At 39.8% G+C, this 15328-nt stretch overlaps 1 protein-coding gene and 1 pseudogene across 3 annotated transcripts in view; one reads left to right on the top strand and one right to left on the bottom strand.

The window, feature by feature from the left end:
• Positions 1 to 1583, top strand: part of TRAPPC3L (trafficking protein particle complex subunit 3L) — a gene marked incomplete at both ends in the record, with an annotated part of 50373 nt that extends 48790 nt beyond the window's left edge. For both annotated transcript variants that reach the window (XM_084622051.1, XM_084622052.1), the window contains 2 exons: positions 351 to 536; positions 1464 to 1583. In XM_084622051.1, coding sequence (XP_084478177.1) covers positions 351 to 536; positions 1464 to 1583 — 306 coding nt within the window. The remainder of the gene's footprint in view (positions 1 to 350; positions 537 to 1463) is intronic.
• A 2130-nt stretch (positions 1584 to 3713) lies between these two features.
• Positions 3714 to 6002, bottom strand: LOC311518858 (calcium homeostasis modulator protein 5 pseudogene; annotated as a pseudogene). Its single transcript has 2 exons — positions 5463 to 6002; positions 3714 to 4106 (listed from the first exon to the last, which is right to left on the bottom strand). The product of its transcript is annotated as a calcium homeostasis modulator protein 5 pseudogene (transcript).
• Between the last annotated feature and the right edge of the window lie 9326 nt (positions 6003 to 15328).

The following is a 15328-nucleotide window of genomic DNA, read 5'->3' as shown; positions in this document are numbered from 1 at the left end:
TGGATCCAATTTGGATTTCACATATATTAGCAAAAATGAAGTCTCACTCTGCTGAAGCCAATGGAATGACCCCAGAGTAAAACCCTGTATGTGGAGGGAATCAGTGCCCCTTTATTACACTATTTGGAATCCAATATAGGCCCACATTCTCTGCTGTGTCTAGCTTATGTGGGGTACAGCAGAGTAGGAAGCTGTCGGAGAGCCAGTCATAGCTCCCTGATTCTCTGTCTGGCCTCAGCCCTTACTGCTGTTCTCATTGGTAAACTGAACAATAGAATGTAGCATCTAAAAGCTTCTAGCCTGTTTTACACTCAGTAGTTTCAAATGGCACATTTTTTGTCCCTTTACAGGTTGCGTTCAAGATGTACCTTGGGATTACCCCTAGTGTGAGCTGCAGTAACACAACAGAAAATGAATTCTTCTTAATGCTGGACAAGAACCCTTTAGTGGACTTTGTGGAGGAGCTCCCAGCAGGACGATGTTCACTTTGCTACTGTAACCTCCTTTGTGGTGTTATTAGAGGAGCCCTGGAAATGGTAAAGAACTGGACACTGAATTTTTGTATATCTGTTGTTACTTATAGATATAGGAAAGTGGAACTACAGGATAAGTAAATGTAATATCACTTATAAATATTTAATCTCAGTATCAGACTTAGCAATAGCAACTCCTGCACCCCACCAACTATACCAAGTGAAATTATGCTCTCAGTTTACACCACAGTAAGTTCAGAATTACTCTAGCCAAATAAATGGAGTTGCTCCATTGTTACACTGGTGTAACAGAGAAGAATTTAGCTCAGTAAAATAATAATTAAATGATGGTACATCAAAAACATTACATATTTTGTTTTCAAATCTCAGCTTTTAGAAAAGAATAAACAGAAAGAAGCCATAACTCACATCATGTTGAACTTGCAGGGCCAAATTCAACTCTGGTATCACTTTACTGAAGACAGTAGAACTGCACCAAGGATGAATTTTGTCCACAATCTTCTTTCCTACAAACAATACCTAATTTGCCACCTAATATATATTTCCTAGGTACCATAAGAATGGAAAGTTTTATGTATAGGGCTGTAAATCAATCTCAAGATTCTGATATTTTATAAGGGTATTAACGGAAGTGTTATTTCACGGTGGGGGGAAATTTGAGATTACAATATGAAGCTCACCTGTTTTATGTTTCATGTCCTCAGAAAAAAGCAAAAACACCATTCTGACATTAGGCACTACTAACCAAAATATTGGCATATTGTTAGCAGAATGAAATTTGTGTGTAAGGAGAATATAATTTTAACTCAAATGTGATGTGCAATTCTTAAGGGTCTCTGTAGAATTCCTTTATAGTGAAACTTTAGAAAGGGGCCCCTCTTGTGGTGGGAATAAACAGCTGGATGAACTAAATGAAGAAAAGGAAGAAAAATTACTTTAAATGAAGTGACGAGCCCTGTTTCTCTCCAGGTTCACTTAGTGGCAGAAGTTACCTTCGTTCAGGACAGACTGAAGGGGGACGATGTGACAGAAATAGGAATTACATTTTTAAAGAAGCTCGAAGACAAAAAGCACAAAAGAAAGAAGTGAAGCTGATAGAAGGAATCCTCTCTAACTTACAGTTTGCCCATTTTTATCTATTTAGGAAGAAAATCCAATGGTGGTAGTGGCTTCATTGGTTCAGGTACAGTCACATCTTAGAGAGGTAAAGACATCCAGAGCATGTACTCAAAATGTACTGTCACCACCTTGCAGAATTCAACATAAAATCTTAAAAAGGCCCAGTCCTTTACTCCTTTCACGGAAAATCCCATTGATTTCATCAAAAGTTTTGCCTGAGTAACAAGCGTGTGACTGGGCCCCAAATTTCCATCCTAATTCCTGTTCTTTTTCATTAGAAATGTGACTATTTTCTAGTTTGCTCATTAGTGATGCTTCAAAGACATAAAGAACTGTATTCGTTCCAATATGTTTTTCATTCTAACCCTTATGATTGTGAACAAGAAATTGTTTTGCTATAAATTGCGCAGTTTCTCATTTCAATGCATCTTCCTTTGTTTCACTTGTGATTATGGTTTTTCCTTCATTTTGCCCAGTCTGTCCCACTGAAATCAAAGAGAGATGTGATTCCACTGGGAGCAGGTTTTTCTGTAGGCAAACATGACAACATGCAGTTTTGTTCAAGTGCATATAGCAGGCCTACAGAATTTTTCTGAATAAGGGAATACGGATGCTTTTTGAGACTAAGCACCTTATGCAGCTCTAAATTGCGTGTTCTTCTTGAGAATATAGAGATTGTTAGCAAACTGAAAAAGCATGATGTATTATAATGCACAGTCATCTTAAATATGAGCCTCACCCAAGTAAACTGTAATAAAACATGCAAACACTATTGTGTCACCAATTCTTCTCTGTCGAGGTACTTACATGGCCCACATCACCTCAGTTTCTGAGCACCTCACAACCTTTAATTGATTTTATCCTCACAAAATCCTAGTGAGGCTTGGTGGTAGTGACCTAATTTTACAGATGGGAAATTGAGGCACAGCGTAGGTTAAATGTTTTACCAAAATAACACAGGAAATCTGTGGCAGAGGTTGGAATTTAGCCCAGGTCTTGAGTTCTGGTCCATTGGCCTACCACTAGACCATCCTTTTTTATCCTCCCTCGGGGAGCCAGAATTCCCTATTTTTATTACAATGCAAAATAATCAATATTAATCAATCAATACAAATGCTGCCCATGGTAAACATATGACCCTGTTACTGAAACTCTCGTCTTCATCTCCCTTTCCCGCCTTCTTTTGTCCATTATGTGCTAAAGGCAGGACAAAGCAAAGCACAAAAAATGTTTATGCATAATTAAAAAAAGAGAAATGTATCCATTAGAGTCCACATTTCATAAAGGATGACATTCGTCTTTGTGCTGAGGGTCAGCACAAAACCTGTATATTGCTTAATTTAGTGGGACTTAAGTGGTGCCGCGCCTAGGTCTCACCTAGCATGTGAAAAAATATTTACAGGTTCAAAAGAGGGAAAAGACCATTTCCTTTAAAAATCCCAGAGTATAAAAATTCAGCTAACCACAATCTGCTGGTTCCTCAGCCCAGTGAACTCAATGGAATATTTGCCATCGACATCAGTGGTGCAGGATGAAGCCCAATGTACACTGGCTGCTCCACACATACAGCTCTTTAACTCCTTTCAAGATGTATGCGGAGGTAGAAAATGTATAAGGTAGTTAACAAAGTACAGCACATTCAAATTAGTAAGCTCTGGCCTCAGTACCAAGCATAACGAAGCTGAACAGTATCAAATTCTACGGTTTCACTGGTTTTCTGTTGCATACCCAATTCTGGGAAAGAAGAACAATGACAGAATTTAATTTATGCAAAACAGTAACATTATGGGTGTATTTGTTTTGTATAAATAACATGAGCACAGTAGATGCATATGAGAAAAGAGGGAACATCCCCTGGAAAGCTATTTGGTTGGTCTGTGTGGGACAATGTATCCCATGGAACTACACGGAGTCCTGGGTTGTGCTATTAGACAGTGGAAGACATTTGCCATCTTGCCTGAGGAGGTGCTATAGAAGTTTGATGAGAGAGAGAAATTATGGCAGAAAACAGGTCATTACCAGAAAAACAGAAATGAAGAATGAAAAGTGAAAAAATATAATGAGTTAACAAATTGTAATGCTAATGAAAGCTGACATTAGCTAAACTGTTTCTCCCTCATCTAAGTTTACCATTGTATCTTGTACCTCATTGGAATCATTTTCTTTCATGCTATCTTCCACTAGTTTATGAAGTGTGCTGAAGATCTGCTGGTTAATGTTGAAAGAGTCCAAAGCAGAAGCTTCTTCCCAGGCCCGGAAACTTGGCATGGGAAAGGGTTCCAGTTTCTTGTTCTCAAAAAAGCTTTTCAGGTTTCGTTCGCTCAATTTGGTAGCATAGTCCTCAAAATATTTTTCAAATTGTTCCTTCTCCTTCTCAGTGTAGATCTTCCAAAACCTCTTTTGGAGATGGCTGATATTAGATTGGCAGTGACCATAACAAGTGATCAACAAAGACAGAAAAGCAGCAGTAACTATCACACACCACCCTACGACCTGTTAAAGAAAGGATAATTTGGTATCGAAGCACAAACAAAAGGCTACAATAAAAAAACTGATTGAAAACTCAAATTAGATCGAGAATAACTAGTGTTATTCTGGTTCTTACTGTTGCATTGAGACTGTGTTCTTTAAATGCTCAGGAGAAAAAGCCTTGAAAAGTGGTAATAAAATACAAGATTTTGAAAATAAAGTGATTCCCCAAGTGTCAATTCTATTCACAAGCAGAGTCCCTAAGGAGAATTCCTAAGGACCGTCACTATAGGCAGAGATTAAATTGGATGTCATTTTCAGGATAATATGATCTATACAGTTATGTAAATATTATTTTTCTGTATACTGCACCTTTACATTTTGAACAGCTCTAACCAAAAATTAAGTCTCAGAACTTTAAAACTGGGATTATGGACTTGATCCACAGCCCACTGACGTCAAGAGAAAGACTCCCATTGACTTTAATGGACTTTGGATCAGGCCCTACTATTATAAATCCAGAATACATGGAATAAATCTTATTGTCTGAAGTATTACTGAATGTTTATGACACACTATTATATATTTTCAAATGATTATTGTATGTACACATGAACTAACTGACTGTCTACATTACTAAATGGTTGAAAGTGAGGTACAAAATTTAAAATAATTGCTGGGGTACTTCATGTCTTGCTATAAAAAAGAGAAAGTCTAAATGAGGTCTATTCAAAGGAATGAGCCCTCTAACAAGGTACCAATATGTTTTTCTTCCTAATTTTAAGCTCAAAAAAGCTTTATTCCAAAAGAATTGTCTCCTGGTGTTTAACATTGTTGTTCTACTGTTGCCTTCAGGGTCAGCCCAAGGCTTGCACAAATCCTGAGGGCTGTACACTTTGGAGGAGCCTTGTTGTATTATGAACTCCCCTACAAAATGACCAACCACTGTCCCAAAACCCTTCAAGATGAACGGAAGGAGCTTTTCCACTCCCAATCTTTGAAACCCTGCCTTTACTTTGATTAAACCTTTTGCTCATCCCTCTTCTCAGAAACGTCAAACAACCTGAATTATCTAGCCACATTGCTAAAATTCTCCCACCTCCCTCTGTTGACGAACATCCTATCAAGCCCTTCTGAGCTGCCAAACCCTTCCACACCTTGGTGTGCTATGCCGCTTATAGAAAACTGCCTGAGGCAATGGATATTTCACTTCTCACACAGTCCCACAAAACGCAGTCTGAATCCTGCTTGCATTGCACTGAAATATGTATTTGAAATTTTTTAAAATTATAGTTAAACTCACTGGACACTTGATTTTAAGGCCTCATGATAAACAAAAAGAATAACACAAAGCATGATTTAATTAAAATGATATCTTACCTGCGATTCTGCTTGAAGTGTTAGTATTATCTCCTCAGTCTCCCAAGAGGACAGGGAAGTTTGGCCACATGCTACTTTGGGAAGCTCTTCCAAGCACTTGTTGGATTTATTGTGGCAAAGCATCTCCAGGTACTTCGGATTTTTTGAGCCACTCATGGCACATTCATAAAAAGTCCCATTGAGCAAACCCACAGAAAGCCACATCACAGGGGCTATGAAAGCCTTTAAGGTGATCTGGCCAAAGGCATAAAAGAAACGGCAGCTTTTCCCTTTGGGAAATAGTTTCCTGGGGTTCACACAACAGCCTGTGAAGAGCTGCCAGGTACTGCCATTCAGTGCAAACCCAACAAACAGTAGTATCAAGACTGGGACAAAGAGATACACCAACCCATAGGTGTAATTTTTGTTGCTGCAAGGACACTTAAAAGCAGAAAGAGAAAATAAATGCTCACTTCCCACTGTTAGCAGTCCCATCAAACTGTAACCAATTGCTTTCTTTTGGCGACTGAGGAATTTGAAAACTGTTTGGGAGATACCCATGTTTGAACTGATGAACCCCACAAAACAGGAGAAAAGTGAGGCATCGTTGCTGGGACAAGTGCTATTTCTAGTACTTGTTTGGGTGGAGCTTTTTATTAAGGAAAAAAGCAAGTCTCTCTGGTTTGGAGCAGCTCAGATGACGTGAACAGTCATTCATCATCATTAATACATCTTTTCTTCAAAGGGCACACATACAGCAGGCCCTTCGTTTGTCAGTGGGCAAGTAGGGCAATCCTGCCTCAGGCTCAATTTTGTCTTGTGCAATTTATAGTTGTCCACTAATTCTGGCTATTTCCTTTGGATCCTGTATAAGTAGGGGCATAGCGAGCAGATCGAGGGACGTGATCGTTCCCCTCTATTCGACATTGGTGAGGCCTCATCTGGAGTACTGTGTCCAGTTTTGGGCCCCACACTTCAAGAAGGATGTGGATAAATTGGAGAGAGTCCAGCGAAGGGCAACAAAAATGATTAGGGGTCTGGAACACATGAGTTATGAGGAGAGGCTGAGGGAGCTGGGATTCTTTAGCCTGCAGAAGAGAAGAATGAGGGGGGATTTGATAGCTGCTTTCAACTACCTGAAAGGGGGTTCCAAAGAGGATGGCTCTAAACTGTTCTCAATGGTAGCAGATGACAGAACGAGGAGTAATGGTCTCAAGTTGCAGTGGGGGAGGTTTAGATTGGATATTAGGAAAAACTTTTTCACTAAGAGGGTGGTGAAACACTGGAATGCGTTACCTAGGGAGGTGGTAGAATCTCCTTCCTTAGAGGTTTTTAAGGTCAGGCTTGACAAAGCCCTGGCTGGGATGGTTTAACTGGGAATTGGTCCTGCTTCGAGCAGGGGGTTGGACTAGATGACCTTCTGGGGTCCCTTCCAACCCTGATATTCTATGATTCTATGATCACACTGAGCAATGTGTGCCTTAGTGTCTACTGAGAAGTTATATTAGTCATAGAATTTTTTTCTCATTTAAAATAGCTATGAAATAATAAACAATAATTAATAGAAAACTTGGTAGTTGAAATGATCCCCTCTGCAATGGAGTCTGCTACTCACCACTCAACTGCCCCTTCTGATAGGTCATCTGGGGAGTTAACTCGCCACTGTCCACACCCCAATCAGCCCATTGCCTCAGTCACTTGCTCTGCAGTGTCTCTCTCACTAGTCAGGAGCTGCAGCGTCTCTCCTTCATGGCTTAGCCCTCTGGCCAAGTCACAGTCATTCTCCGCTTCCAGGGTCTCATCAGAATCTCTTTCCACAAAGTCTCAGGCAGACTCCGTATCCATGCACACTGACTGTGCCACTCCTTCAGTGGCTGGTAGGGGAACCTAGAGCCAACTTCTACTCTGGGTTCCAGTCCAGGGACCCTCAAACCAGCAGTTCAGGTCTATACTTTCTTAGACTTTGCTGCACCTTCCTTGGACTGCTTCTTACGCTGCCTTTTTTCAGGCTTCTAGTCTCCACCTTGTACCAGAGAGTGTGACTGCAGGCTCGCCTCACTGCCACCCCCTCTATCCTCAGCTCCTAGGCTTTATAGAAGTCCCCTTGCCTGTTCCTGCCCAGGTGAGCTTCATTCACAATACTATCATTGCCCCTTAGCTCCTCAGCAGGTGCAGCCTATGGCTAATTGGCCTCTCTTAACCCCTTCAGCACTGGGTGTGGGGTGAACACCCCATCACACCCTCCCTGCCACTCTCACACTGATTCTGAATTTATGACCGTTACAGAATTTTGGCTTGTTCATCTAACCAACATGCTGTGAATGTGTGCTGTGTATCACACAAACACAAGTGGTACTGACATTTTATCACACGTAAGACACATCCTATGAAAGGACAGAATGGAGAATTTTTGGGTGACATGACTTTGACCTCCCCAACAGACATTTGACAGGATTATTACTACTGTTATTATCGACTGTCTACTTTAATCCCTAGAGTTTTAGCTATTACAGCCTTGTAGGTCTGGATACTTCAGTGCTCAGCCTGACACTTCCACTTTGCTCAGTCATCCAAGTGATTTTTTTTAGGCATGAAAGTCCTGTCCGTACACGGGCTTGAAGCTGAGTTTGAAATCATAGTTGTAAAGCAGCTTGTGCTCACACTCAGTGAAGTTACAGGGTGCAGTAGAGCAGTGCTCAGAAACCACTCTACAGGGTATCTATCCTAAAGGCTATCCCCAGGAGCACATTTTCTCCTCTTTGCTCCTATTTAGCCTCCCAGCTCCACCTTCTGGACACCAGCCATTGTACTATTTCAGTGGTGACTGAGGCAGGTTTGCGGCTAATTTATTCATTTAACGAACAATAAGAAATAACTTTCAAGTGAAGCATAATGCTGATGCTGCTGGATGCAGATGCTGATGCTACCTCTGTCTCTGCAAGATCCCTGTCTGAGGATCAGTCTACGAAAGCCAGGGGAATGGGCTTGTCTTCATTACAACTGTCACGCTGTCTGGAGTAGCTCACAACTAAGAGAACCAATCTCAGGTCAGACTGTCAGACAATAAGGCAAACACCCAAACTGGTGGTATATTCTATAATTAGATTTCACCTAGCCAGTAACCACTGTTCCCTCCTGGATCACTATAGCAGTCTTACCATGGAGGCACAAAGAGTCCTACTTAGGCTCTCCAGTGCATTTTACCAGCTAGCCAAACTGGACTAAGTGATGAAAGGTTATTAAAACAAAGAATCACCAAAGGGCCAGTCACTTACTCCAGGTCAATGGATACTCCTGACCTCTCACCAAAGACAATGTTGTAGCCAATTTCTCTAGTAAACTAACTAAAGATTTATTAGCTAAGAAATGAGAATTATTGAGAGGTTAAAGCAGATGAAATACATTATAGGTGACTCAGAGTTTGTAAATCCAAATGATTAGCAGAGGTGTAGTAATCTGCTGGTTTTCCATAAGTCTGTCAGGGCTAACAGCTATAGGGATCTCTGTCTTGTATCTGGAACACCCCCTGAAAGTGTCCAAACAGCTCAGAATCACTCCCAGAGTTCATTCTTATAGCTGTCTTCCCCAGAAAGCAGTCTGTCATGTGTTCCCATCATACCAAGGGTCTGTAGATTTCCCATTGCTGAAGGCAACAACCCATGCTTTGAAGTTAACATGCTTCTCATTTACAGTTCTAAGGCTTCAATCCTGGTTGTAGGGCAATTCAATTACAGAGACATGCACAATGCATTTAGTTACAGCCATCCAGACAATCTTTCATTAGTTTTCCTGAATGATGTAATAGCCGGAAACAATCCTTCATTAGTTTTCATGCAGTTTTACACATTAAGTAAATTCTTATCTAAACACTAATACATCCTTTGATCTAGGGCTAATTAAGTACAGGAATATATATATAATGTAATAAAATCCAACAGGATATAGATAAATGAAGACAATACCATCACATTTCCTTTGAATTATATTAACACACAAGTGAATTGGCCTGATCACATTACAATGCCTTTTGATATTCCTTTGATTTCTCTTAGCATGCAAGTGAATTAGCCTACTGCCTTGGTCTGAGCTGGCAGCCTGTTAGACAGCATCACAACAACATTTCTGTTTTTGAAGTGAAGAATCAAGTGAGCTGATGTCCAGAGCACTCCCCTTCTGTAGGCTGGCTCTCTCCATTGTTGGTATGTCTCATTTTACACCACAGGGAACAAAGTTCCTCACGCCAACACACAGAAATGTCTGAATATTTAGTCTCTCTGCATGCATAAATAATGATACTTTGTGCTTACATATTGCCTTTCATCCAAGGATTTCACTTTATAAGCAATCATTAATAATCTTTATCAACCACATGGAATCAATATAGTTATGTGAGATAGATACAGTTAATTCCTCCAGTTATAATGATGGGGAAAACTGTCCTACTTTAACAATGGAGACAAAGGAATTAAATTAAGGAATTAAGACAAGACCCAGTAGGGAACCTAAGAGTTTTGATTCTTATTTATTATTATTTGTATTGCAATATATTTTGGAAGCCCCAGTCTGTGATTGTGTGAGTCCCTATATACACATATAACCAAAAGGCAGTTCTTGTCCCAACAATCTTACAACTTGAGTATTAAAATGAGAATCTAGGTAAGACAAGACAACTTACTGTAATTGTCTGTTCTAACCACTCCATTCCTCAGAAATGCAGAGGAAAATCACTGCATCTCATCACTGAAATAGCTGCACCTTATTAAATGCTTAAAAGGGCAGATTAGTCTGTGAAACTACATACCAGTGTCAAACACAAGTGGTGACGGAACATGCCTTAATGATAAACCAGTTTCCATCAACGTTTAGGGACATGTTGGTACTCATCTTGGTACTCAGCCAGAGGTTTGTTCAGTATGTGATACACAGGAATACATTCCTGCATTTATGAGAAAAAGCATGATATGATTTACCCTGCTGATGTATGAAATTACTTATCTTCAGCCCATGTTCTTTGTATGCTCCCAGTTCTAAAAGGCCCTGCTGCCTCAGACCTACCAGCTCCCCCGACTTCCTACCCCCACTGTGCTCTCCTTCTCCTCCACAGCTGGAAAGATACTGAGGGAGCTGGAAGGCTTTTCTCAGCCAGGCCTTGCCCCATGAGCTGCCAGTGCTTCCTCTTCCTTGCAATGTTCCTCTGGAGGTTGGAGCCTCAAATTCCACAAATGTTTCTCAGCCAGCAACTGATATTCCCTGTATCCACAATGAACATCAGTTCCCTTTTATATACATGCTACTGTCCTCTGCAAGGCAGTTTGATGGCAATAGCATATGTTCTTTGATGCCATGTGACTGGTTCTCAATCAAGGCAGGAAAAATAACCACTGGGTTACTCAATATTATCGATTTCCATTTGTTTTAATAATGAATTGCTTCCCCTTCTCTTTGTCCATCCAGAGCAGTTATAAGAAAAGAATATGTCTATGAAAGTGGTTGTATTACCCAGGGCACCATCTACATTCAAATTTATAGAGTCAGGATTGTCCAGATCATCAAGGGAGCTAGCTGGCTGAACATATCCTAGTGATTTGTGGTGATTCAGTGCTATTGCTGTACCAAAGTCACTCCAAATTTCCTCTTGTCATTAAGATCATTAGAACCTCCTCATTGAATTATAGCCTTATAGTAACCTGTTGTTCTCATAATTTTATATGCTAATGCTTTAATTAATAAATAAAATAAAATAATAAATACAGATTAAGAGACTATTACAGCTTCATTGAAAGAGCTGCACGAGATGAATAATGGAGACGGTAAAGCAGTCAGAGTATTAAATATTTTCTGTACATATATGTAATATTAATGTATATTTTCAAACCTAATACATTAGGATTTAAATGGTATTTCAAATAATTTAATGACATTTTAAAGCAGAATACTCCATAACAAATTAACATCTGATAAATATTTTTCACAGAGACTTTTCTGGATATGATCTGATTTTTTTTAAAAAATCATTTCTGTCAGCTCTTTTGTTTTGGGTTTTGTTTTAATTTGAACATTTGAAGTTATTCTGATAATAGATAGATAGATAGATAGATAGATAGATATTTTTAAACTAGACAAGTATGGTTCTTGAGGAGGTTTACAGCATTACATATATGTACAGAAAATATTTAATACTCTGACCGCTTTACCGTCTCCATTATTTATCCATTGTGGAGGAGAAAAAGCAGCTGAAAGATGTGTGTCTCAACAGTCACGAGAAAAATAAGGGGCATAATATGCAAATATCATTGATAACTAAAGGCCAAAGCCTTCATTGAAGTCACCTGGGGATTTGGTCTTAGGTATTTTGTTGAGGATTAAAATGGTATCATTCCATTACGAAGCATGAAAAATATCCATGCAGTTTGACAAATGATTCTCATTATCATCAAGGTTAATCAATCAAACAAACAAAACAAGGCATGAAAATTCCTAGGGTAACTCCAATCCTTCTTCAGTCTAAACTTGAAAAAAAATCCATAGGGCTGGTACCATAGTTTAAACTGTGGTGGTATAGTACTGTATTACAAATACAAACAATTCTGTAATAAAATACCTTGTGAAGCTAACTAAATGGATGCTATTTATTCTAACTATCTGTGACTCTGAATAAAATAAATTATTTTGTTTTAAAATAATACTAGGGAGAAATTATCCTGTCTTGAAAGAACACTATGGAAGTAATACTAGGGATAAAATGGTTTGTCATTAAGTACTTTCTGTAGTTTTTCATTCTGAGCTAACAGATAACAGTTGTTTTCTTTACTCTGTTATTCCATAGCCCCCCTCCTGCATTTTATAAACCAAATGCCAACAGTGGGGGTGGAGATATACCTTTTACTGGTTTGAGGATAGACTCAATAACCTAGAAGAGTTTTCCAGCCTGCAATTACTGTGACCTTAAAATACAGCTGTGTGGGTTTTTTTAGCTGATGCCTCCATCAGAGTCACAGTTCTGTGTGAGAAACAGGCTTTTCTCTTCTGCTGGTAAATTCCAAGTTATTTGTGGTACAGTGCTTTACAAAACCTCAGCTCATGTATATTGCATTTACAAATGAGAGCACCAGGTCCCCTCTGAGGTGTTCATAGTGGGAAACAGGTGTTTCATTCTGTCATGTGCTGAGTACTAAGATTCTGAGCTGTCAGTGTGTACTGGATGCAACGATAAAAGCACCAATACACCGTTGAATGTTTTCAAGGTAAACTGAATTAATGTTTTTACTGCAGTTAGTTACTTGGGATGTGAAATATAGCACAACATGTTCTTTGATATGTTCAGTTTCTACAGGTGCCAGCAAACAAATCTGTAAACAGGGGAGTATGAGTGGGAGTTCTGTTGGAGGAGAAGAGAGGAGACAAGCCCCTAGTCCTTAGAGGTGGTGAGTGAGTTTTTGTGGGTGTTGGGTGTTTAGTGGGATCACTAAACACTGTGGATAGGGTGGAGATTAAAGAAAATCTAGGCATGGCTCAACACCTAAACAAAACTTTGCCTCCATTTTTAATGAGGCTAATGAAATGCTGTGGGGGAGTGGCAGGGTGCCTAATGGCAATGAGGATATGAAGGTAGAAATTACCACATCCAAGGTGGAAGTCAAACTCAAACAGCTTAATGGGACTAAAATGGGGGCCCCTGGATAATCTTCATCCAAGAATATTAAAGGAACTGGTGCATGAAATTACAAACCCAATAGCAAGGATTTTTAATTAATCCTGTAAACTCAGGGGTCCTACCCTATGACTGGAGAATTGCTAATATAGTTCCCATTTTTAAGAAAGGGAAAAAGAGTGATCCAGGAAACCACAGGCCTGTTAGTTTGACCTCAGTTGTATGCAAGGCCTTGGAACAAATTTTGAAAGAGAAAGTAAAGGACATAGAGGTTAATGGTAATTGGGCTAAAATACAACATGGTTTTATAAAAGGTAGATCATGCTAGACCAGCCTGCTCTCCTTCTTTGAGAAGATAACTCATTTTGTAGACAAAGTAGATCTAATGTATCTGGATTTCAGTAAGGCATTTGATACATTTCCACATGGGAAATTATTAGTTAAATTGGAGAGGGTGAAGATTTAATATGAGAATTGAAAGGTGGATAAGGAATTGGTTAAAGGGGCGATTACAATGGGTCATACTGAAAGGTGAACTGTCAGGCTGGAGAGAGGTTACTGGTGGCTTTCCTCAGGTATTGGTCTTGGGACCAATCTTATTTAACATTTTTATTACTAACCTTGGCACAAAAAGTGGGAGTATGCTAAGAAAACTTGCGTATGACATAAAGTTGGGTGGTATTGCCAATAAGGAGGAGGACTGGAATATGATACAAGAAGATCTGGATGACTTTTTAAACTGGTGTAATAGAAATGGGATGAAATTTAATAATGCAAAGTGCAAGGTCATGCATTTAGGGACAAACAACAAGAATTTTTACTATAAGCTGGGGACGTCTCAGTTGGAAGTGGCGGAGGAGGAGAAAGACCTGGGTGTATTGGCTGATCACAGGATGACTATGAGCTGCCAATGTGATGTGGCTATGAAAAAGGCTAATGCAGTCCTAGGATGCATCAGGCGAGGTATTTCCAGTAGAAAGAAGGAAGTGTTAGTACCATTATACAAGGCACTCGTGAGACCTCATCTGGAATACTGTGTGCAATTCTGGTCTGCCATGTTTAAGAAAGATGAACTCAAACTGAATCAGGTACCAAGAAGGGCTACTAGTATGATCCTAAGCATGAAAAAGCTACCTTATGACAGGAAACTCCAAGAGCTTGGCTTGTTTAGCCTAACTAAAAGAAGGCTGAGGGGAGATATGTGATTACTCTCTATAACTACATCAGAGGGATAAATACCAGGGAAGGAGAGGAGTTATTTAAGTTAAGTACCAATGTGGACAGAAGAACAAATAGATATAAACTGGCCATCAACAAGTTTAGGCTTGAAATTAGATGAAGGTTTCTAACCATTAGAGGAGTGAAGTTCTGGAACAGCCTTCCAAGAGGAGCTGTGGGGGCAAACAACCTAACTGGCTTCAAGACTGAGCTTGATAAGTTTATGGAGGGGATGGTATGATGAGACTGCCTACAATGGCATATCACTGATTAGTGACTGCTAGCAGCAAATATCTCCAACAGATGATGATTGGACACTAGACAAGGAGGGCTCTGAGTTACTACAGAGAATTCTCTCCCAGGTGTCTGGCTAGTGGGTCTTGCCCACATACTCTGGGTCTAACTGATCACCATATGTGGGGTTGAGAAGGAATTTTCCTTCAGGTCAGATTGGCAGAGATCCTGTGGATTTTCTGCCTTCCTCTACAGCATGGGGCACAGGTTACTTGCAGGTTTAAACTAGATTCTCTGTAATTTGAAGTCTTTAAACCATGATTTGAGGACTTAAGTTACTCAACCAGAGGTTAGGGGTCTATTACAGGAGTGTGTGGGTGAGATTCTGTGGCCTGCAATGTGCAGGAGGTCAGACTTGATGACCATGCTGGTCTCTTCTGACCTTAAAGTCAATGAGTCTATGAGTGATTCTATTATATACTTCTTAGGTAAAATCTGGCCCCATTTAAGTCGATGTGCGTTTTGCCACTGACTTCAGTGGGACCAGGATTTCACCCTCTTCCAGGGTGCAACCATCTATAATAGAATTACTCTTGTTAGTAGTCAATGAGCAAATGAACCCTTATACGTGAAAGATAAAGGTAGGACATTTGTAACTGAATAACATTTACTGGGCATCACAAACTAAAGGAATAATGAGAATACACTGTCTTGTGACTGTGCTGCTCTTTACCTGCTGAAAAGACCAAAGCATTAAGCAGAGTACTGAATCCATGGGAACATG

The sequence above is a fragment of the Lepidochelys olivacea genome (genome assembly GCF_965140295.1).
Source record: "Lepidochelys olivacea isolate rLepOli2 genome assembly, chromosome: 3".
Classification (NCBI taxonomy): Eukaryota; Metazoa; Chordata; order Testudines; family Cheloniidae; genus Lepidochelys; species Lepidochelys olivacea.
Note: the sequence above shows the minus strand (reverse complement) of the source record. Positions and strands in the feature narration are given on the sequence as shown.